Source organism: Xenopus laevis, chromosome 3L (genome assembly GCF_017654675.1).
Source record: "Xenopus laevis strain J_2021 chromosome 3L, Xenopus_laevis_v10.1, whole genome shotgun sequence".
In the NCBI taxonomy this organism is placed as follows: Eukaryota; Metazoa; Chordata; class Amphibia; order Anura; family Pipidae; genus Xenopus; species Xenopus laevis.
The window spans coordinates 102,440,076-102,464,015 of record NC_054375.1 but is presented as its reverse complement, the minus strand read 5'-3'; the positions used below and the strand labels follow the sequence as shown (position 1 = coordinate 102,464,015).

The window sequence follows — 23,940 nt, the reverse complement described above, 5'->3', positions numbered from 1 at the left end:
TTCCGTTTACAGTAAGACACATCAAAGTGACTGATATCTGCCTAATTGTCTGTTTGGCATATTTTCAGCATACGTGCTCGCTATACACTTTGTTGGCTGCTAAAATTTAATTGCGTATAAGGTCTTTCATGCCACTTCTCCTGGCAGTATTGTCTGTGTTAATAAAGCTATCCTTGTTTCGGTAAGATGGCGTCTCCCGTAAGCTGTGACAACAGGTAAGAAAAGCGGCTTATTTGAGACTTACAAATATGAAGCGTGTTTTAAAAATGAGAAATGAATGATGTTTTTAGTAGCTGCTGCCTAGTGTGTGTTTTAGTACTTCGCCCATTACATGAGACTGCTAGTCACCAACATCTATGAGAGTTAATAAAATCATAAATTAATGTATAGGGATTGCCTTTCCATAGAAATTGTTGCTCCTTGGGAATGGCCCAAATATTATTTAATATTAAAATATGATTAAACTTATTGGGACAGCCCTCTTGACCTATAGTTGTTGGGGAGGGTGCTTAAATCTCTCAAAAGTAGAAAACACTGAAAATGTATTACAAAGTAGCACTTGGTTCTACAAATACCCTACAAATACCCTTCCATCTCTTCTTTTGTTACTTTGCAGGGGATGAACCATTCTTTCAGAGGCTTAGTCAAAGCATATATTTCAGGACATCAGAAATGAAGTCTCCTGAAAAGAAAAAATCCCGCAAAAGTCTATCCTTATCTAAAAAGAAAACTGATGTAAACCTAAAAACCAATCCGTTATCAAGCAAATCACCAGCATCCCCATCAATTATTGCACTATTTAAAAATGCACCACCTACAAAGCTGTCCTGCCCTCTTTGTGCTGAAATGGTGCCACGATTTGGTCTTAACAAACACCTGGATGAAACATGCCAAAAAGCAAAGAAAGGCGACGACGATGTCATACTGATTGAAGAACAGGATTCCATGCAGTCAGAACAATCATGTGGAAGCACCCAACTAGAAGACCTCAGAAATCCAGCCTCTAGAATGAATAATAAGATTAGTCCTCCTAAACCTAATGAGAAGCAAACAAGCTCCTATTTTAACAAAGTTGACCCTGTAAAGGAACTTCACAATGAAAAAGAAACACATATTATTAAAACAGTGCCACTGGGAAGTCTTTCCTCCAAACTCTCCAGAAGACGGCAAGTACGTGAAATGAAGCAGGAAATGCAAGAAAATAAGAAAGATGCTGCTGGTTCTGTTGAATCTTTAAGTGAGGACTTTTCTGTTTTGACAGATGATCATCTTAAAAATGCTAATTACAGCTGTACCTTTGTTTCTAAGTGTGAAGAGACAGACCCTACTAATAGAACAAGATTTGATGCAAAATGCCACAATCAAAGTGCTGCTAAAGGGGACACTGGTGCAGCGCAATATAGTCACAATCATGATGAATGCCTAAATCCCACATCTAGCAGTGTTAAATCTATGTCTCTTGGACCAATGGACAGAAAGCTAGTTGATAAAGATACAAAACCTAAAAGGCACAATTTGGAACAAGAGAAGAAAGTTTGTAAAAGAGCAAAACATTGTGATCTTCCTGCAGAAACTTTTGAATCTGCTTTGGCAAAGAAACACGGTGATGAAGACAACAGTCATTCTAATGAAATGGAAGATAAAAGTGTGCTAGAAGAATTTTTTAAACCGTTTAATGATCCAGATAGCCAAGAGGAAGTAGATAGAGTTCAGAATGAAATGGATGTTAGCAATACGCAAGAATCTTCACCTCAATCTACTACCATACCGTATTATCAGCGGAACTTTCTGATGGTTCTTCATACAGTAATGGAAAGTGAAGAAGATATGAGTCTCTTCAGTGAAGAAGATATACATATCTTAACGACATTTAAAGAACTTTCAGGTATGCCTTAAACGAACAGTTTAGTGTAAAAATAAAAACTGGATAAATAGCCTGTGCAAAATAAAAAAATGTTTCTAATATAGTTAGTTTGCCAAAAATGTAATGTATAAAGATTGGAGTGATGGGATATCTAACATAACATAACATAACAGATCACTGTTCTAGTTAGTCAGTGACTATAACGGGGGCCACATGGGACATTACTGTTCAGGGAGTTTGCAATTGATCCTTAGCATGCAGGTCAGATTCAAAAGCAACAGTTATGACCCATGTGGCTCCCCTCAAGTCTCTAATTGGTTACTGCCTGGTTACCAACAGTGGAAACCAAGAGAGCTGCAAAGGAGGAAGTCGTGTTCTGGCTATTATGTTAGACATCCAGTCACTCCAGCCTCTATAGATTACATTTTTGGCTTACTAACTATATTATAAACATTTTTTTATTTTGCACAGCCTATCTATTTACCCAGTTTTTATTTTTACGCTGAACAATTCCTTTAAGCAACACAATAAAATATGACTTTTATGTATCTGTCATTTCATAGCTAATTTTATAGCCCAATCCAATGGATCGGGGAAGTTATGCAAGTACTGTTATTATATATGTATTGCTTTTAAAAGCAGTGTGTCTGTCCCTTTCTATTCTCTGCCCTGATGGCTCATATTGTTGATGCAAAGTAAGACAAGCCAGCTGATTAACAGACCTCTCTGCTAAGTGTATTTCTATATTATCTGCCTATATAGAGATTATACTTGTCTTGTGCTTCTTTTTTTTTTTGTAATTTAACTTTTTATTGATCTTCATTTCCAAGGAAAGATAACAGGTACAACAATGATGTAATAAATTATTCAGTTGACTGTATCAGATGCTTCACAACAGAATATAACTCTTCATTTAGCTCAATCTATACTTATGCATCATATCCTGAAAATGTATATTGCAATAACGAAACATTGAATCCTCATGGAAGTGAAAGAAGTTTTTGTATTTTTGTGTCTTGTGCTTCTTTAATTAAATAATTTCATTTGATTTGCATACCACAGCCGGTGGGCAAAAGCTATATGTGCGGTTATTTCAACGGAAGCTAAACTGGCTGAAGATAAACAAAATAGAGTATCCAGAGATTTCCTCAGATTTGGTTCCATTTATTGAAGAACTGGTCCGAAATGGATTTCTCCAGTCAGGTATTTAAAACAATAATTTACTTATGAAACATCTGTATAGTCCTTTTCATAAATTTGTCTTCCAGTTTTAAGGGGAATTTTGAGAGGTATCCTTCTTTTTTATAAAATCGGACTTTTGAAAAATCACAAATTTATCGGAATTTATTAAACCCTGAGGATGGAAAAGTCCGAATCAGAAAATCCGGCATCTCAGACCTGTCGAGGTTGCATATAAGTCAGTGGGAGAAGTCCCAATGATTTTTTTGATGTGCGCTGGGTTTCATGCAATACCCCGTAGTTTTCTGAGTTTTCGGGTGAAAAATCCAAAAAAATCTTGAAAATCGGATGAAAAATCAGTAAAAAACTTGAAAATTTGATTTTTTTCCAGCAAAGCAGATTTTCGGGGAAATGTAATAATAAATAAGAGGGGGAAAAACCAGAGCGGATTTAATTGGAGTTTGTAGAAGAAAATATTGAGATAAATTTGGACTTTGATAAATAAGCCCCTATGTCTAAAATTATTTTGTATTACTCACAAACATAAATCTTATACTGAAAATTTGTAAGTAAATAAATACATTAATTAGAGATTTATGGATTGTCTTGTATAGTCAGAGCACATTGTTAAATGTTAGGTTTATGTTAAAAATGTGTGGTGTTAGATAATAAGATTAATAATTATTAGCATTCTTGACTTCTCAACTTTCACTCTATTATGCTCACTTTCCAGACTCCGAACTGCAAGAACTGTCTGAAGCACTGGATCTTCTCTCTGCTCCAGAACTGAAAATGTTGGCAAAAGGCTTTCATTTGGCAAATCCAAATGCTCCAAAGCAGCAGCTCACTGAGGAGCTTCTGCGATTATCAAAACAACGCAGTGTGTTCAGTCTTGGCAAGAATCAGCCTGGCATTGCAGCAGTAATTCTGAAAAAGTAAGACTGTTCTCTTTTTTTTTTATTGGAGACAATTGCTATAAGTGCATGTTATAAGCAAAACTTTCTAAAGCACATTACAATATTTTTTATGATATTGTTTTTGTGTACAAAACACAGTTTGCTTTTATTGTACAAATAGGTAGTTGAGGGCAATTTTAGATAGGTGTGAAGCATTCTTGTCATCCAGATACCAATTTAGCAATGCTAAAAGACAAATACAGTCTACAGTCTATAATATTCTGAGAGGCGTTAGTTCTCCTGTCTTCTGGAGAAGGAAAGGCCATGTGCATTGACATTCCCCCTTTAAATAAAATATCTGTATTATGCAGTACCTACTTTACACAGAGCTGGTCTATTCTCATCATCACAGTCATTTTTATGTCTATAGCGCACCAAGTGTTTTGGTCACCATAGCCCTGTTCAGGAGAACCATGGGGCTCAAGCCCCTTTGCCTGTATGCAGTTGCTAATATTCACAACGCTGCTGTCAGGCATGGATCACTTGGGAACCCATGAACAGTTAGCAGTCTCCCTTAACATTAAAATCCTTTCACAGTGTCTCTGTACAAAGTCCTCAATTTGCCTCCACAGGTCTATAAAAGCATTTTTGATCTTGAGATGCAATAGACTGTGTTTACACTGCCTCAGATAAGTTGTATGGTGCAAGTCTCAGCACATTACACTGCAGCTTAAGCGTACACAAAGGGGAACATTCAGTATCATTAAGTCCTTTTAATGACACTAATGTACAAGACTAGGATCTCCTGTGTTTGGCAATATAATATATTATAAAACTACTAGTTCTCACTTTGATTTTTGAAATTAGTTTCAAAGGCTTCTTAATTTCAGACTTTGATGGCAGGACAGATTTTAGGCATTTTCCTACTTGGCCATTGGTAATTTAGTCAGCAGTTCAGCAATTATGAATGTGGTAATGTGGAGCTGTGGATATACATGTTTTACTTTTTATTTTTTAATACCTTTTTGGCGAGAAATGGGGTCATGGATTTTGGGCGACTGGGATCTTGGGCCTGTACTAGGGTGGGGATTTAAGTATAGATGTTGGAAGATTATATATTTTTATTCCCTCCAGTTACAGACTGCAGGAAAGAGACGGAGGGTCTAGGTTTTTTTACCTTTTGTGTGCATACTATGATTTCCTGTCATTACCAGGGCTAAAGAGATTGCAGGTCGAGCAGTGCGGGTTTGTAAAGGTCCAAGAGGAGTGTTTTCCAGAGTCCTTCTTCTTTTCTCTTTAACTGAGTCTATGGATGTTGAAGAAGCTGCCAGTGGAGGACAAACTCAGCTCTCCACGGTCCTTATGGTGAACATGGGACGTATGACATTCCCTGAATATACTGTACAAAGAAGCACTCAGATCTTTAACGACCGAGAAGATCTCATTCGGTAGGAGACTGAATCAACTAATATTAACATAGTTCTATATACTAGTTGAAAAACACATACACCTACCTAACCTCTTGTTGAAGAATATGAAAAGCCCCATTTTATGCAGTCAGAAGAGGGAAAACTCTCATCATAACTCAAAAAGGGCAAGCAGATCATTACCTGGATCAGGATTATTCTAAGAGTACAGATAGTAATAAAAGCCTTGTGTTTTATCAATTTCCAAAAAGGCATCAAACCTGAAAGTGTTCTATTGTTAAGGCCAGTACCACCCTCTTCAGTAGATAATTCCGCAACTTCACAAAGTCACTGCAAAAAACTTAAACCCCTCCTTTCTTCCAATCTCATGGGAGGTGCTTGTATGCTCTAAAGATCTACTAATGAATAAGGCATCAGTTTATCTATTGCATGCCCCCCTGCTGCTACCTGCCCCTGCCACTAAGGGCTAGTCCACACGGGGAGATAGCGACGCGTTTGCGGTCGCGGCGACAAAGCGCCGCGACAGTCGCCGCGACCGGCGCAGGCGACAGTTTTGTATGGGCGCCTATGTAAAAACGCCTGTGCTAACCACACGAGGCGATGCGCTTTTCAACAGTCGCCTGAAAAAGCCTGGCGAGGCATTTTCAGGCGACTGTTGAAAAGCGCATCGCCTCGTGTGGTTAGCACAGGCGTTTTTACATAGGCGCCCATACAAAACTGTCGCCTGCGCCGGTCGCGGCGACTGTCGCGGCGCTTTGTCGCCGTGACCGCAAACGCGTCGCTATCTCCCCGTGTGGAATAGCCCTAATACCTGTTCTGGTGTAAGTTGTGTACCATAAATAGAAAAGTTTGGTTCCTACCTTACATCCCTTTTTTGAAAACACATATTGGTTTTCAATGCTTCTTAAGTCCTACGGTACCTCCAAAAACTCTCTTTATGGCTGGCACATTTATTGGACAGCCTATATCTAATAATTTAGGAATTATATGTGGCATATTAACTTATGCAGTTCTTCTGTGTATTCAGAGCTATAGTTCCCATAACATCCATGGATAAAATAAATATTTTAAAGATGAAATATTACTGCTTTCTAGAGAATAACTCGCCTTTTAAATCAACAATGAAATGGTTGTCAGAGTTAAGAATGTCATTTATTATCACACAGCCAGAAACTGTCCGCTACAATAAAAGCCAGGAGAGAGTAAATGTTGTGACAAATGTACACTGAATGACATGTTTTAATGCTTTTTCTAATCACTCTAGTTTTTAAATATAGGCCAATCAGTTATATCCTTGGGACCACGTAATAAACTACGTGTCTTTATCAGATGGTATTAGAATACCTACACTGATGAATAAAGCTTTTAAATTCTGTAGTTAAGTAAGATTTTTAGACTGTTCTCTCTGGGATGTGAGTGTGTTGTAAGGGCTTTCTAAAGTTAGCAAAGTTAATTCTGACCATTGCAGCACACTATATGAATGAAATTCAGCTTTATTTGAAGTTAAATGCCAACATTCTAACTCTTTCCACCTGTGTATATACCATTCTGGAATGAATAATTAGTGAAAAGATATGTTCAAACACTACACTTTTGGTTTCATAGGACTTTTCTTGTATTTCTTTTTCAATTAACCATACTTAAATATGCAAACATTTCAATAAAATAGTTGTATACTGTGTACTTTCCCTGCCGTTTCGTAGGTATGAGTCTGCAATGCACAAGTTGGTAGACGTAGCAGTAGCCATGACGAATGGTCATTGGGAAGAAGCACATTTCCTCTATCAGCTTGCCCGAAAGGAATGGGATGAACTGAAGCATGACCCATCATTAAGGTTTGTTGCATTTAAATCTATGCATGTATAAACAATGCTTTTCAATAGACAGCTTCATGAAGAACATAAACTAAATGCAATGAGTTTACAGTTTTGAGAGAATAAGTCCTGCATCTTGGACATTTCATTATTTGAAATCAATAAGTGTTACTGACATATATGTATACATTGGCAGTGCTTTTACTTTATAAAATTGCATTTTCTTCTACCATATTCAAGCACAACTGCACAAGTTGGTGAAGGTGCTCAGCTCAATCTGCACTGCCCCCATTATATCATCTCCAGAGTATCAAGTTAATGTCAGATTGCTGACCTGATAAAATGTGGCTTTCAGGAAAACTGTACAGCAGGGCTATAGTCTGGGGAAAGCTGTTCTGTTGTTCGAAAGCTCAGGAGATGATTAAAATAATCTGGTACCTTGCAAGAAGACTTTTTAACTGTGAAGCTACCTGCATGGTAAGTTAAACTCTGGGCCAATGGCCCACTGCAGAAATCCTTGCAGAGCTGTCCAAGAGAGGAAAGTAAAAAACATTTTAACTAGTCTTAGAGCAATGGTCAACGATTGACTTGATGCTTCCCTAGTTTATGTGAGGATGTGCTGCTGGCTCAGCTTTGGGAGTGGATAAAATACCAGATAAAATAACACCTATGCTTTGTCTTTTGTTTTTCATCTCTGTCAGTATTGCTTTATCTTTTACTAAATATGCTTGAAATTTATTTATTTTTTTAAAAAACAGTATTTATGAAAATGATGATACAAAGGTGGTGTAATGAACATTTCATCTCATGATATTTGTTAAACACCTGTGTAATACTTAGGAACCATGAAAAACTGCCAGTGTATCTTCGCTGCTTTACTGTTGGCTGGGTATATACCAAAGTCTTATCGCGAGGAGTAGAGATCCTGCAACGGCTCCACCTCTATGAGGTATTGTTATACTACGCAGTCATTTTTCATACTCGTTCTTAAAGTAGATCGACTGCCTTTTTTTCAACTTTTTTAAAATTATTACATGAACACAAATGCAGATTTAGATTTAGGGATCATGTAAAATAAAAAAACACCACTGGAGAACAATATAAGTGCAAATTAGTGTTGATTTATTTTAAGTTGCATAACATTAGTGCTATGCATCTCGGAGTAAATCAACACTAATTTGCACTTATAAAAGATACAATAACTTTGCAGTAGTTACAGAGGAATTTCCCAGATTGACTGCTGAGATAGCAGCAATACTCGGCAGATTTCTGACTGCAGCCAAAACCCTTTGCCTGCATTTAGACCTGTCATAGATAATGTTTATTTGAAAAAAAAAAAAAACAAGGGTGATGTGGAATTATTATAATGGCTGTCTGTGGCTGCAGATCAGCATATAGCTAGAAAGTGGTTCAAGCTTTATCCTGTGCATCCTATTGCATATTAATTATGTGTAGTTTATACATACAAGTAGCACTGTTGTGTATTCGTAAACTATCCTCAAAGTGGAACGTTATTGTTTCCCCTAATAACAGATGTATACAGCCTTTTGTAAATGTTTATGGTTTATAAACTGACCCCATGATGGGATAACTTTTATATCACTATGATATAAAACAAAATTCTATGGTTAAACTTCTGCTTATATTTCCTAGGCATGTGTGTTGTCCGTAATCCTCATTTATTCTTGTAATCATTAAAGCTGAACAAGTGTGTTGGTCCCATACTCTTGCTTCAGCCAGATATTGAAAAGAAAACTAAATTACATAAAGCATAAATAGCAGAAACAGTCACTGCAAAAAAATGCCCACTTATGTTTCACATCAACAGTATTTTATGGAGGCTTCTTCCTAGTAAAAAGCAGACCACAGAGGTATTGCAGTGGCTGGAACAGGCTGTAGGTATATAGGCAGGATAGTTTCTGGGACAAAACTAGGTTTACTGTGATAATCTACTTCCAACTATCATGGTACAGCAGTTCTGTGCGGTTCATCCTCCCCCGCTCAATCATGGCGGGGGAGGATGAAATCTAGGCACGCGCGCAGCGGAAAAAATGTTACTTCCTTGTTTTGCGACAAAAAGTCACATGATTTTAACGATTCGGTCTGGTCAGGCACAAGGATTCGATGAATCCAAATCCTGCTGAAAAAGGCAGAATCATGAACCATCGTGGATTCGATGCATCCCTACAATAAATACATAGTTAATGAATGTTGAAGCTATTACAGCTATGTAAATATAAATTTTGTGGTGACGGTCTTTTTCTATTGTTACCCTGTAGCTGTATTTCTTTTCTGCAGGAAGCAGTGGAACTGCTGCAGTGCCTTTTGTCACAGAAAGTTTACTGTCCTGACAGTCGAGGCCGTTGGTGGGATCGTCTGGCTCTTAACTTGCATCAGCATTTAAAACTCACCCAGAAGGTAAAAAGTCTCTAATATACTACTGATATAATCTCCATATAGAGTCCAAACAACATATACTGTTACTGGTTTATGTTTGATGTAGTAGAGCATATTCTTAGCCGTTACTATGTATGTGTATTTATAACAATCCATATGTATATTTATATAAAGATCTGGTAAGAGGATCTTGTGAGTTATGTGCTAGTAAGCTTGTGTAAACTACCCTTGAATAACTAGAATTTATCAGGAAAACACAAATCAACCTTTGATAAATTCTGCTGTATGTATGAGAGGAGTATACTATCTTATTTGGAATAGGTCACATTCGACTAATACAATCTCTTTTCATACTGATTATGCTATAATGTAGGGATGCACCAAATCCACTATTTGGGATTCGGCCTAATCCTTCATGAAGGATTTTGCCAAATACCGAACTGAATTTGCATATGCAAATTAGGGACGGGAAGGGAAAAATTGGGAAAAACATTTTTTACTTCCTAGTTTTGTGACAAAAATCGAATTTCTATTTTTTATTAAAGCATTCATAGCTGTTGTAAGCTCATTTAAACATCTCAGCTGTCAATCAAATATTGTCTGCCCCATCTCTATTCCCGCATAGAGGCGGGGCAGACAATTACTTTCACTTTCCATTCAGCACTTATATGTCACTGCTCTCCCCACATTCACAACCAGTTCTCTTTACCATTTAATTGTGTAGCCAGGGCATGGGGATGAACATTGGGCTTGTCTTAATAACAGTGTCCACAAAATGGCTCCTGCCTGCTTGCTATTATTTTGAATTCCCAGACTGAAGGAAACAAGATTCAAATAATTTATATAGTGTAATTAAAGTTCATTGTGCTTGACTAATGTGATAAAATAGGATTGTGAATATTTTTTTAGGTAACGGGTCCCTTATAACCCATATTTCTTTCTGCAGAGAGGCATCAATCCAATTCATGTTAAATAAATGGGACAGTTTTAAAATGAATAGAGTGTTGGATGGGGGTTTTGGTTTAATCCAGACCCAAAGGATAGCTTTCTTCGCTACAGCTGAGAGTTTGATTGGAACCCTGTTGCTGCCCCTGGTCAGTTTGGATGGAAGCCATGTTGTAAGGCCCAAGGTGGCCCATTTGAGGGTTATTGTGGTGTAATTGAGGAGGTTAGTGTTTGAGAAATCTCTCACCCCCACCAACATTTCTTAATTATCAGCCATTTTACAAAGGGCATGGAACATGTCTGCATAACTTTAGTTACATTATGCTGCCATAGTTTTAGTTTATATCATTTTGGGGGGAGTAATAAAAGCAATGGAATAGTTTTAGAAACATTTGCCTGCAATAAGGCATGGGGAGTTCTTTCATGCAGCTGAACAGTATTTGCATGACATCTACCATGTTCAATTCAGGTAGTCGTTGTATCCATGTTTCCGCTCCCTCCTTTACTTTGGTGTAATTGTATAGTTCAGTATTTCTCTTATAGTATTGAGAGATTGCTCCCTTGCTTATGCCTACCCTCACTATTGGTAATGTCTCCCTGAGTTCTTAGGTCAGAGGTTTTTTGAAATGTTTATTCAATGTGTGTTTTATAGCTGAAGACCCTCCAGCTTCCATCTAACAAAAGGTAAGGGAATGAGACCTGGCCATTCTGATATTCCTCATTGTTTAGGAAAGTGCAAGGAGTGGTGGGAGTTCAAGTTCTGTTTGCTTCACAGAATGTGCCACACCAGTTTGACATTATCAATGGCTTGTTCAGTATATCTTGTGCGACTTCCTGCTTATGTAGATGGGTTTAGCATGTGTCACTATCCCACATTGTGTAAATAGACGTAGAGTGTAACTAGTCTAGTAGAATTCTTGTGAGTGCAGCTATATTGTATTGTTTGATCTCTGGGAGATTTACCCCTCCGTGCATTGTCAGCTGCTGCATCTTTATCATGTTGATGCGGCCTTTTGCCCATTCCAGATAAAAGTCCAGAAAAGTGCAGTTATTTCCTTGAGATCATTTTATTTTAACATGAATGGTAATGTGTGTAAAGAGGATAGCAATTTTGGGAATTGTGTCCTGATGTTTCCAGGTATTCATTATGTTTATTACATGTTTTATATGAAGGTTGTACAGTTTATGGTGATTATGAAAGATAGTTACCCCAAGATATTTTATACGATCTCGTGCCCAAGTTCATTTGTAGGATTTGCTCCAGGCATCTATTTAGTTGCTGTTTAAGGATTTGTGCTGTGGATTTTTTCAAAATCTTACAAAAAACCGATATGTCTGAAATCTAAAAATTTACACTAAGGAGCAGAGGGGTTAACCCAAAGAAAACGTGTCTTCGTCCCAAACAGCAGTGTGTATTGCTTTCCATAATGTATATTTCTTTGCTACTGGTTTGGTCACACTAAACTTCTCTTATTTCCTAGGCAATTGGCGCCATCCTAGAGGGTTTGTCTGATCCTCACGTGCGCACAGGTCACCAGCTTTCACTGTATCAACGTGCTGTGCGTATGCGAGACTCGCCCAGCTGCAAAAAATTCCGCCAGATGTTCTGTGAACTGTCTCTTATTGAAGTGGATGAGGTACCTCATGTGAGTCATGTGACCATTTTATCTATGTTCAAACTGCCACTTCATTGACAGTGTCCAACCCTAATATTGAATTTTGCAATGTTATATATAGGTCACCATCAAAGGCAAAATGTATCCTCAGACTGGAATGGGCAAATCTGTATTTATAATGGAAGAGCTGTCTGAAGAGGTTGGAGCAAATGACAATCTTTCTACTGTGATGTGTTCGGTTGAGGAACTGTCTCTCGCCCATTACAGACAGCAGGGCTTTGATCAAGGTATGTCAGTAATTATATCTGTGTAAGTGCATTTATCCGTATTGGCTTGAAACTGGGGATAGAACGTCAGCTCCCAGTACCCCTTGCTATTTGACTTAAAGTACATGTAAAGCCTACATTTTCCTACCATGTATATACGTTGAGCATATCTTCCCCACCCAAGCCACATCATTTGTACTGCATATACCCCCTCCATCTGCCAGTGCCATCACATTTTCTTAAAACGAATAGCTGGCGCCATTTTCCCGCTGATGACACCTCATCAGTGACACTGACATCTGCAAACAGGACAAGTATGCTATAAAGTTCATGCAATGCAGAATGCAGGGTTACATAGGCACAACATATTTTAATAAAAAGTTCTGCTGCGGTTGAGCACTGTAATGGTTAAGCTGAGCTCAGGAGAGGTGGTTAGGAGAAGAAAATAGGATCAGACAGCTAGAGCAGAGTTTCTATGGGAACCAACAATGCTATCTCTTCATTGGCTGTTAGACTGGAGGGTGTGTTTAGTAATCTGAGCTGAGAAGAACTGAGCATGCTCATGAGCCAATAGCCAAAGTGAATTCCTGAGGGAGGGTCAGTTAGAGGAGGAGAAGGATTTCTAAGTGATTAGGGACCAGACGTACACGTTCAGCGTTACTCCCGGGCTTCACAAATTGTTTGAAAACACAAAGTGGGATAAGATTACAGGATCCGTGTGTTGCTCACCATTAGGCACTTTGTGGTCCGGGTGCTTCCTGCCCCGGACCCCTCGTTTAAGCCTTAGAGTCGGTACAATCCACCCGATCTCCCCTCACATGGTAAAAATGTATAGATAATAGTTATAAAGACCAGTCTTACCCCAACACCCACCTGCTGCTGCCCCGAGTCCGTCACTAAGAAGAACGTAGTCAGCACATCAACCGTTTCGGCAGCGCACTCCAGAACCACTTTGAAGAACCGCACAATTCCAGATCACAGTTAAAATTAAAGATTGTCTACTTTTACCTGTGATCTGGAATTGTGTGGTTCCGGAGTGTGATGCTGAAACGGTTGATAAGTGATTAGGTGGGTGCAGCAGCCTTACTGTTAATCTTTTAACAATCAAAGTGGCAGTTATGTAAAGATTTCAAAGAGGCTGTTCACGGATTAAATTTTTGTGGGGGGGGGTTACATGTCCTTTAATGGGGGCAAGGAGACTGGCAGTTCTGATGCAGGAATGGAAGATTCTAGAGTATATCTAAGGGGCAACTTGGGTGGTGTTACATAGGCATCCCCTCTCCACCAACGGGTGCAAGGTGCAGTAGAGTTCTGTACTTAAAGGGCAACTAAAGTCTAAAATAGAATAATGTTAGAAATGCTGTATTATGTATACTAAATATAAACATGAACTTACTGCACCAGCAGCCTAATAAGACAAATGATTTATGCTTTCAAAGTTGGCGCAGGGAGCTGTCATCTTGTAACTTTGTTAGACATTTCTGCAATATCAAGACTCGCACATGCTCAGTGTGGTCTGGGCTTCAGTTGGGAGGTTAAGCTTAGGGATCGTCATAAATTATCAAAACAGCACAAGTCAACTAATATTTGCCATAGAAGCCAATACAGCAAGGCTGATTAATAATCATAATATAGAGACTGCACTGCGTCTCTGGATACAAATCTCTACAGGGAATCCAACAATGCTGCTCGAGTTCTGGGAAGTAAGGTGGGGGGGCTCCCCCTGCCATTTGAAAGTATGATCGTTTACCTGCACAGCAGTTGGGGACCATCTGACAATTCCTATCCACAGCAGTAAAAGAAGGGGGAATTGCACTGCATACAGTCAGGTTTATGATAAAAACTGTAGACATCTTTTAATTAAAGTATATTGGAGATAGATTTCTTTTTCATTAAAGAAAGTAAAAATGGGATTTTATATTTTTGCCTTTACATGCCCTTTAATCTCCTGAAAGGACACGAATGCCCAGGGTCTGGGTTCAGGTTACATTGTCAGGGTAAACATTATGATATGGGATGAATACAGTTCAACTTTCACTTCAGTGAATATAAATAAGGGAAGGACAAACACCATCCAAATTGATTGCATACATGCCCCAATATCCAAGACATCTTAAGACACTCTTCAGAAATCTTAGAAATCTGTACTTTATGGCAATGGTCAGCAGAATATGGTAGTAAAAGCTCTTCCCTTTTGTACATTAGGAATTCATGGAGAAGGATCCACGTTCTTTACACTTTATGGTTTGCTTTTATGGGACATTATATTCATGGAAGGAATCCCAGATGTTTTCAGAAACTCTTACCAGGTAATTGATTGTGTGCACAAAGTAGAATAATGTTTAGAATTGGTCCTTGATTTAAATGTAAAAACACAACAGATTTCCCCCAAGCATTTTTTGTTATTTTCCTTTCTAAATCCAATTAGAATTTACCCAAAATACTGTAACGTATTGCCGTGCTCTGTAGCTGAAGCTGTTGGTGTGTCTGATTCAGGCCTTCCCATTGGATCTGTACACGGATAGCTTTTATGAGAACAGAAGAGAAGCCATTGAATGTCGGCTCCAGCTGCTCCAGGAATGCTCCACAGAGACCCTGTTTCAGCTCATTGCTGATGTTTGGAATTCTCATGAGGGTAAAGCGGCAGCATTAGTTAACTGGGAGCGCTTCTCATCCCTTCAGCAAGCCCAGGTAAACAAAGCCAATTTGTCAAAGTCGAGTTAATAGTAGTTAAGCTTTTTTTTAATTCCAATTGGCAGATTGGGAGCTATAGTTCAGCTGAGCTGGATTGCTGCAAGTTTATCGTGCCTGACATAAATAATGCAATTCAACTTCTCCTGTACCATGAGTATGTAATAGATTTCATGCTCACTGCCTTCTAATAAACCTATAGGGTTTCTGAATCATTTTCAAAGAAGATTGCGGCTATATGTGACCACATAGCAGTTCTTTTATCAGGTAAGAGGTAATCATTTCTGTGTTGAGGAGGAGATAAGCTTGGAGTCAATACCCAGCTCTTTTCATAGTTGGGGAGCAACACAAGCATGAAAAAGTCTGTGGAGTACCAAATAAGGACTGTGATTGGGTATTTGGTAGCCCCTATGTGGACTGGCAGGCTACAGAAGGTCTGTTTGGCAGTGTACCTGGTTTTTATGCAACTAAAACTTGCCTCCAAGCCAGAAATTCAAAAATAAGTATCTATTTTGAGAGCAACATCAAGGGGTTGGTGAGCAACAAGTTGCTCATGAGCTAATCGTTGGGGATCACTGATCTAGAAGATTCATTGCTTCTAGTTATGCACGAGACTGTAGCATATTGGATCTTCCATGGGGACAAATCAACATCCCACCTAACCTGACAATTGTTGATTGGGTAGGTTTTATGAATTTCATCGAGGACCATGTCAGCCCGTTGATGCCATCTTCTCTAGATGGGTCTAGAGAGATCCATCTTATATTCAGTGGCCAAATTAGGTCGCCAAACAAGCAGATCTTGTCGTGTATGGGTAGGTTAAAATGCAAAACCAGTGGGCAAAATCAAGGCCAATGCTGACTCACAACAATTGCTTGTGTGCCTTGCTGGCTGTCTGGGAGTCTAATACTGGTATGGGACCTGTTATCCAGAATGCTCAGGGCCTGGGGTTTTCTAGATAATGGATCTTGCCATTATTTGGATCTTCATGCCTTAAGTCTATTAGAAAATCATGTAAACATTACATAAACCCAATAGGCTGGTTTTGCTTCCAATAAGGATTGATTATATCTTAGTTGGGATCAAGTACAATGTACTGGTTTATTATTAGAGAAAAAGGAAATCATTTTTTAAAAAATTGGATTATTTATATAAAGTGGAATCTATGGGAGACGGCCTTTCTGTAATTTGGAGCTTTCTGGATAACGGGTTTCCGGATAAAGGATCTCATACCTGGATAAAAAATAGCTGTGAAGCCACAAGGTGAATATTTCTGCTCATTTAAAGGTGAGATCACTTTCGATAAGAATCTTCTATTAGGGTAATGGCTAACAGGGAAGTCTGTACCATCCCACTAATTTATCACTAAATGGGAGAGGAACAAAATGTATGATATTTGTTAAGCACAAAAAAAAAATGGAATGTAAAATTTGGGACAAAGTCAATCGGAGTGGTCTATGGCAAATTTAAAGCATTTTTAATACAGTATTTTTTTACCCTATAAATACAACTGTGAAAAGATTTGTACTCATGTTCATTCTGAAAATTAATACATAAGCAAACATTTAAATTTTTTTGAAATTAAGAGTTTAACAAACGTAAAAAACCCCCCCCAAAATTTTAATATTGAATTAACTTTTTTTTAGTTGTGATTAATAAACTTTATATTTTTGGCAGCACTAGTGGGGTCCTGGAAATCTCCCCCCATATATTTTGCTTGGTTTGAAGCACAGATCAATTGGATTTTTGTTTTTTTAGACTGTCAAACCTGGATAGATTATAAGATCATAGATCTTTGCATGGGACACTGCCCACACATTTGATGGCCAAGGGGTTGTGTTTATATTTTGACTTTATTTGGTACAAGACCATTCAATACAAAATGAATTGAAACAATAAAAACATTGCTTTATAGAGTTTGGTGTCTTGCTTTGGGGGACCATTTTTAAGTGGAGTATGCAAGAAGATGTCCAGAGATATTAGACACTGCAAAGGAGGACTCCCTGATTTGGTAGTATGGAATGGGCAGACAAAGCAGTACAAGGTAAGTCAAATATCATGAATTCTTCTTTTCGATTGTTGAACAGACAGACCCCTAATTCATAGGATTAAAATAGCCGTATGCTGGCTGTAAGTAATAAAAATGGTCCAATTTCTGACACTTCTTCTAGTGTAGATTGTGACTTGTAAACCCCAATGTCTAGGGGAACAAACAACAAAACATGGCTCCGGAATCATCTCATTGTTAAAACTGGGTTGTACAGGAGTTTGGCTTCTTAAAGGAAACCTATACCCCCCAAACAATGTATGTCTCTATAAAAAGATATTGCATAAAACAGCTCATATGTAAAGGCCTTCTTCATGTAAATAAACCATATTCATAATAATATACTTTTCTAGTAGTATGTGCCATTGGGTAATCATAAATAGCCCAAAATTGCCATTTTAAAAACTAAGGGCCTGGGATCATACAATTCACTGTGCACACAAACATACCAACAAACCATACATGTTAGGTCACATAAGCCAATTAACAGACAAAGTTCTGTCTTTTGCTTCCACACTTCTTCCTGTTAGAGTTGAAGTATTTCTGGTCAGGTGATCTCTGAGGCAGCACACAGACCATCACGAAATGGTGGTTCAAGGCAAGAGATGTAAAAGGGCAAGATTTACTTAAATATATATTCCAGTTTGGTAAGATTCTTTAATATGATATAAACTGTTGCTTAAGTGTTCATTTTGGGGGTATAGTTTTCCTTTAAATAATCACTGGGGAAAGAACTGTTGAAAATGCCTTTTTCATGTCCAGCATAAAACTATTCCCCCCTTAGCTCATTAACATACATATGGACATATGAAGCAGTTGCTATAAAGAGATAATCATGCCTGTGCACCATATTTACCATTAGTGGTAAGTATTTTCCAATGTTTTGCCACCCACAAACATGAAAGTGTACAGTGGGGCCCAAGATGGTGTCAGTTACTTTTTTTTTGATCAGCTCCATTTGTGGTTAAACTCCATGAAATGCACCTTTACTCTTTATTTTGCAGCTGGTGGAGGTGAAAGGCCCCAATGATCGACTGTCACACAAGCAGATGATTTGGTTACATGAATTGCAGAAGCTGGGAGCCAGTGTGGAAGTGTGCCATGTTGTTTCAATAGGAGCCAAAAGCAACCGAGTTGGCTAAAGTGGTTCTGATGTGCTAGTATGTATAATCTATGTCAAAATATTTGTATATAAAATTAACTTCATTAACTAACATTCTTTTTATAGTTCTTCTTCTGACCATCTTTCTTTCTTTAATCACTCCAATCACAAGACAAGGTTTTGAAGAGTCTTTATTTAGTTCCCATTTTTTTTTTAACATACATTATCCCAGTAACAACAAGTTAGCAGCCCATGGAGGCACAAAGGCTTCCGTCTGTTCCCCGTTGCCCAGTTTGAACAAGAAGCCCCTGCAAAAAGATTTCAGGTTAATGTGGTCAGAGCCAGATGATGTGAAACACAGCGCTGGGTAGTGAGATTTAAACTGTTGCCAAGTATTTTCCCGTTTAATTGGCAGGTCTCATAGCTCATTTATCTACATGTACAGTCACCTGCACCAATCACTGTAGCAAACGTAGAAGTTCCAGGACTTCCAGCAGACCAGAGAGTCCGGTAAATAAACAAACCCTTGTGTGAATGGAAACATGTACTGTGACTAGCTTAACTGCCTCCAGTTCCATACCAATGCTCCATCTCCTAGTAGGCTCTAAAGCAACTCTGACCTTTATTAAAGGAGAAGGAAAGGCTTGCAGTACTAGGAGGGACAAATGTTAAGACACCCCAAAGAATTGTATTTAGTTACCTGAAACCCCGGGCCAGGGCTCTTATCAGCAGAAACTGGACCGGCCCAGGATTGTACCTGTGAGCACCACGGAGCGATTCTCTTCTGTCTTCAAATTTCCCAGGGCAAATGTATGCGCAGTTGAACGAAATCGCTGATTTTTTAGTTAACGTTCGGCATTTTGCTCTACTGCGCATACGCAGCCACGCGAAGAAAGAGGAATACGGAAGAGGATCGCTCTGTGGTGCTCACTGGTATAACCCTGGCCCGTTTTCTCCTGTAGGAGCACCGGCCACGGTTTCAATCACTTGGGGGTGATAACATTTGGCACCCCCAAGTGCACAAAGCCTTTCCTTTAATGGCATCAATTATGTTACTAGTTGGTTACCACCCACCAAGGAGCTGGTCCACATTTCTCAGCTGAAAAACAACTTCCCTAGGGTCAGGAGAATCTTTGGTTAATTATATCTCCATAGAACTGGACCATAGTATCTTAAACGAATAACAATGTTAAATACAGATAGATTCTTTTTAAAGAATGAGGCATTTTGTTCATTTTTATGCATTGGGTGAACAAACGCAATATATTCTGGTTGTGAACAGAATGAGTTGCCCACACTGACAAATATCTCATTCTTATCAGATCCATTATTAGATTTGAGCTTTGAGGTTACTTGAATCTAGCCGAGGTACCCGCCAAAATGTTTTTTCATACTGTGAAAAACCCTCACAATATTCATATAACATTGCCTACAAATGGGTACATCACCATGAAGGACTGTTAACCAGCTCAATTGGACACAAGCCATTGATACTTTAACCTTATTATTAGGGATGCACCAAATCCACTATTTTGGATTTGGCTGAAACCCCCAAATCCTTCACAAAAGATTAGGTTGAATACCGAATCAAATCTGAATCCTAATTTGCATATTCAAATTAGGGGTAGGAAGGGGAAAATTTTACTTCCTTGTTTTGTGACAAAAAGTCATGCAATTTACCTCCCTGTCCGTAATTTGTATTTGCAAAAAAATAAAAAAAAAAGCCAAGCAATATACATATGCAAATTAGGATTCGGTTCCGTTGGGCAGAAGCTTCGGCTGAATCCGAATCCTGCTAAAAAAGGCTGAATCCCGACTGAATCCTGGATTCTGTGCATCCCTACTTATGAATGTAACACACAGTAGTACATAGTGCAAATGCCTTGCAGCAAACGAACAAAAGGAAGTGCGCCCTGAAGACCAATCAGAGTGAAGATATTTGGCTTTTATTCTTTATCATGTATGGTGATTGTTTTAATTAGCAATGTCACCAATGCAAAACTTGTCTTAACCTTTTTCCCTTTTGTTAATGATCCTATTTAGTATGTGCTTAAATAACGTGTGCTTTGCCACTCAACATAACCAGTACTTTTTATTACCATGGTTTTGATTTCTCTGCCTTGCTTGGCTTTTTAAATGAGTAAATGAGAAATCAGTCAGTCGCTCTTCAGCCCGAAAACGACGACCACGAGTTCTGACTCTTGTAGGCATTTCCTATCCAAGTCACTGGGAAGCCACAAACAGCAACATCAAGTCCAAGAGTCAGCAGTCATTTGTTCTCTTATAGCAAAACACAGCAGCTGCCTGGTAATGATTATCAAGTATTAGATCTATTATCTGGAAATGGAAAGTGATTATCCAGAAAGCACAGCAGCATTGTATTACTTAAATATTAAATAAGCTGGTACAAGTCCATGTTGGCAAAACTATCCTACTAGATTTCAGTGTTTTTAGTAGCCTTCTGATACAATGCTCCCCATTTCAGAAAGGCCCCTGGATAATAGATCCTACACCTGTACAGGCAAGGTGGGGGGAGAACTAGCTAATACAATCAACACATATCTGCATCCACAACTGAATATGCAATATTGTATGAGATGAGAGAGGAAAATATTGCAGATGACAATAGTATCACTTGATCTTTTCTTTTGCTACAGGCTTATTTATTAATAAGAAGTCACATATAGACCCCTGCTCATACCCAATATCCTCCTATAGGGTCAGAATTATATTGCTGCAAGGACTGGACCCCAATTATGGATTGCCAATGCTGTAAATTCAACATTTCTGATATTTCTATTAACCTTTATTTACTTTCAAGTTTGTTTTGCCTTGGTGATACTTTAAAGGAGAAGTCAACCTGTACAGGGAAAAAACCCTCCCCTGTGTAAGCACTCCCCACAGGCAAATGCCCATAACTTGTTACTCACCCCTCGGCACAGGTCCTCTGTTGCCAAGTTCACGGGCGCCATCTTCTCCAGAGCGCTCTTCTTCCTGCTTTGACCAGCGTTTTTTGGCGCATGCACAGTACGAGACATTTACCGGTAAGGATCTTCTGTGCCTGCGACGAAAGTCACGAAGTTTCCAAAAAAAAGATCGTAAACTTCGTGATTCCGGGTGCATGCGCAGTTGGAGGCATTTGCCGGTACGGAGCTACTGCGCATGCGCCCGAAAGTCACGAAGTTTCCGATCTTTTTTTTTGGAAAATCCGTGACTTTCGGGGCACAAGCGCAGAATATCCTTACCGGTAAATGTCTCATACTGCGCCTGCGCCAAAAAACGATGGTCAAAGCAGGAAGAAGGGGGGGGGGGGGTTGGTAGGCCGGGGGAAGGAGAGAGGGGGTCCTACACAGGGGAGTGTTTTTCCCCCTGTACAGGTTGACTTCTACTTTAACCCTTGAAAAGAGAGAGAGGGGATACAGATTTATCAAAATGTGAGTTTAGAGCTTAAAGGAGAAGGAAAGGTGAAAATTAAGTAAGCTTTATCAAAAAGGTCTATATAAATACACCAGTAAACCCTCAAAGTAATGCTGCTCTGAGTCCTCCGTTAAAAGAAACACCACATTACTGTCCTTATATTGTGTACACATGGGCTTCTGTATCAGACTTCCTGTTTTCAGCTTAAAGTTCCAGGGCTAGGGCTTGAGCATGCTCAGTTTGCTCTCTCCCCCCTCCCTGCTGTAATCTGAGCCCAGGGCTATGAGTGAGCAGGGAGAGACTCAGGCAGGAAGTTGTCACACCAAGCTAATATGGCAGCTGCTATCCTAAACAAACAAACACAGACAGTGTCTAGAGTTGTTTACTCTGGAATGGTAAAGCATTATACACAATAAATACAGTGTTATATCTTGTACTAGTGTGGCTAATCTATTGGCAATGAACTGTCTCTGTAGCTGTCCTTCTTTAATAAATAAAAACTCACCCACGTTCTGTTCATTCCTATGGGATTTTTAGAACTGTATTTATCAATGGGTGAAAGGTAAAATTCACCATTTGATAAATACGGTTCTAACAATCCCATAAGAGTGAATAGAACGTGGGTGAGTTTTATTTATGAAGCTCTAAACTCACATTTAGATAAATCTGCCCCTAAGTGTTCCGAAAAGCATAGCTTCTCTTTCAGATGCTGCAAGTTCCACGGAGGGTCCCAGTCTGACTAAAACTGGGATTTGCCATCTGTGCATAAATGCAGGTAATCGTACCATTATGAACCTATAAACTCTTGCTCGAACTATATACATCATTTAATTTAAGGTCTCTTAAGGCACTTCTACATCTAATATTATCTACAAACAGGGATTAACAGTGCACATTATCTTCCACAGATCCCAGCAAGCTCAGTGTACCCGACTGAGATACTTTCCAGTCTCAGAAATATGTACAAAGACTAGCTTAGCTTAAGTTATAATTTGTACCCTATAAATACATTTCAGTCTTTCTAAAATAACCAAAAAAAAAAACAAGGTAACATGCAGAATTAATATCCTGCAGTTAATCTGGTAAAACCACAACTCTTGAGTGCAAGTCACAATGGCATTTTGTAAATGTACCCCCCAATATAGGTGCAACCTCAACACCACTGTTGGGAATTGAAGTCTGCCATTATGTGTAAGTTCAGTCACAGCTTTTAGTACACATATCTTGCAATGCATAGTTGTAGTATACTTAAGTGGTGTAATGCCAAGCATCACATAAAAGCTTAAAAACATTATACAGAGCTGCAATTTGTGGCTGTCCATCATATCCCAAACTTAGGATGCAAAAATTCTGATAGCTGAAAGTAGTTTTGGGATGCAAGAGAGCCACATGATGCTTAGTTCACAATCCCACAAATACACACACTCCACAAGCTGAACTACATTTTGTTACTCTAGCGTTTTAGCCCTGTATGCCTGTTTTTAAAGTGAGGCGCACCCATATTTCTTCAACTTAATACACTGCAGTTTACGCCAAATGCAGTGCAAAAAAAAACAAAACCTCACCTCTAATATCATAATGAAAACATCCGAACCCCACAGAACGCAGCATCAGTCCTCATTTGCAAGTGTTTCTGTTGAAAGCCATATTTTGGCACCATTTAAAAACTTGCTTAAAGGGGTGCCCAAAATACTACGGCGGCACAAGTTCCCAATAGGGGAGAAGGGGAAAGAGGAGGAGAGAATGTCCAAGCTTCCATTGCTGCAGTGTAACTCATCTGGTCTGAAGAACATTTGGTTTTGTTCTCCGACAGGGGAAGTGACAGTGGCCATTGGATAAGCCCTATATTGACGCAGTCTTGACTGCAGCACTTCGATCTCACTTGCCAGGAGAGATATTTTATGGAAGGCCGTAATAAAGCCACCATGGTTAATTTGTGCTTCAGGTGTCCAGCGAAGGTAACAGAGCTTCCATATTTGTATGTGTGTTCCATGCAGGCAGGGTAGGATCACCCCATGCAGGTCTGCAGGTTTGGAAAACCAGTCTCTGAAATACTGCTCAAAGCCATTGCCGGGTATTACTGGCACTTGCTGGAGAATTTCAGGCTTTAGTTTTAATATAAGAGAGTTCCTGCGAGGCATAATCTCTTGCTGAATCGACATTCCATTCTTCACAGAAGGCGGCATCCCACGCATTGTAGAACTGTAGTTCTTCTACATTCAGAAACAGAAAATGACAATGTCGTGGATGACGTTCAATCAAAAACATTTCCAAGAGAT

At 38.9% G+C, this 23,940-nt stretch overlaps 2 protein-coding genes across 2 annotated transcripts in view; one reads left to right on the top strand and one right to left on the bottom strand.

The window, feature by feature from the left end:
* Positions 1–76: 76 nt before the first annotated feature.
* Positions 77–18,356, top strand: fan1.L (FANCD2/FANCI-associated nuclease 1 L homeolog). Its single transcript, XM_018253000.2, has 14 exons — positions 77–215; positions 617–1,885; positions 2,927–3,067; positions 3,777–3,978; positions 5,154–5,387; positions 7,070–7,201; positions 8,021–8,129; positions 9,479–9,598; positions 12,004–12,168; positions 12,260–12,425; positions 14,610–14,713; positions 14,901–15,095; positions 17,011–17,139; positions 18,147–18,356. Exons 2-14 carry the CDS (start codon positions 673–675, stop codon positions 18,282–18,284), a joined length of 3,048 nt encoding a protein of 1,015 aa, XP_018108489.1. The 5' UTR covers positions 77–215; positions 617–672; the 3' UTR covers positions 18,285–18,356.
* Positions 18,357–22,027: 3,671 nt separating this feature from the next.
* mtmr10.L (myotubularin related protein 10 L homeolog) overlaps positions 22,028–23,940 on the bottom strand; it is a 47,017-nt gene continuing 45,104 nt past the window's right edge. Inside the window, 1 exon segment of the mRNA NM_001091102.1 lies at positions 22,028–23,874. Coding sequence (NP_001084571.1) covers positions 23,272–23,874 — 603 coding nt within the window. The 3' untranslated portion in view covers positions 22,028–23,271.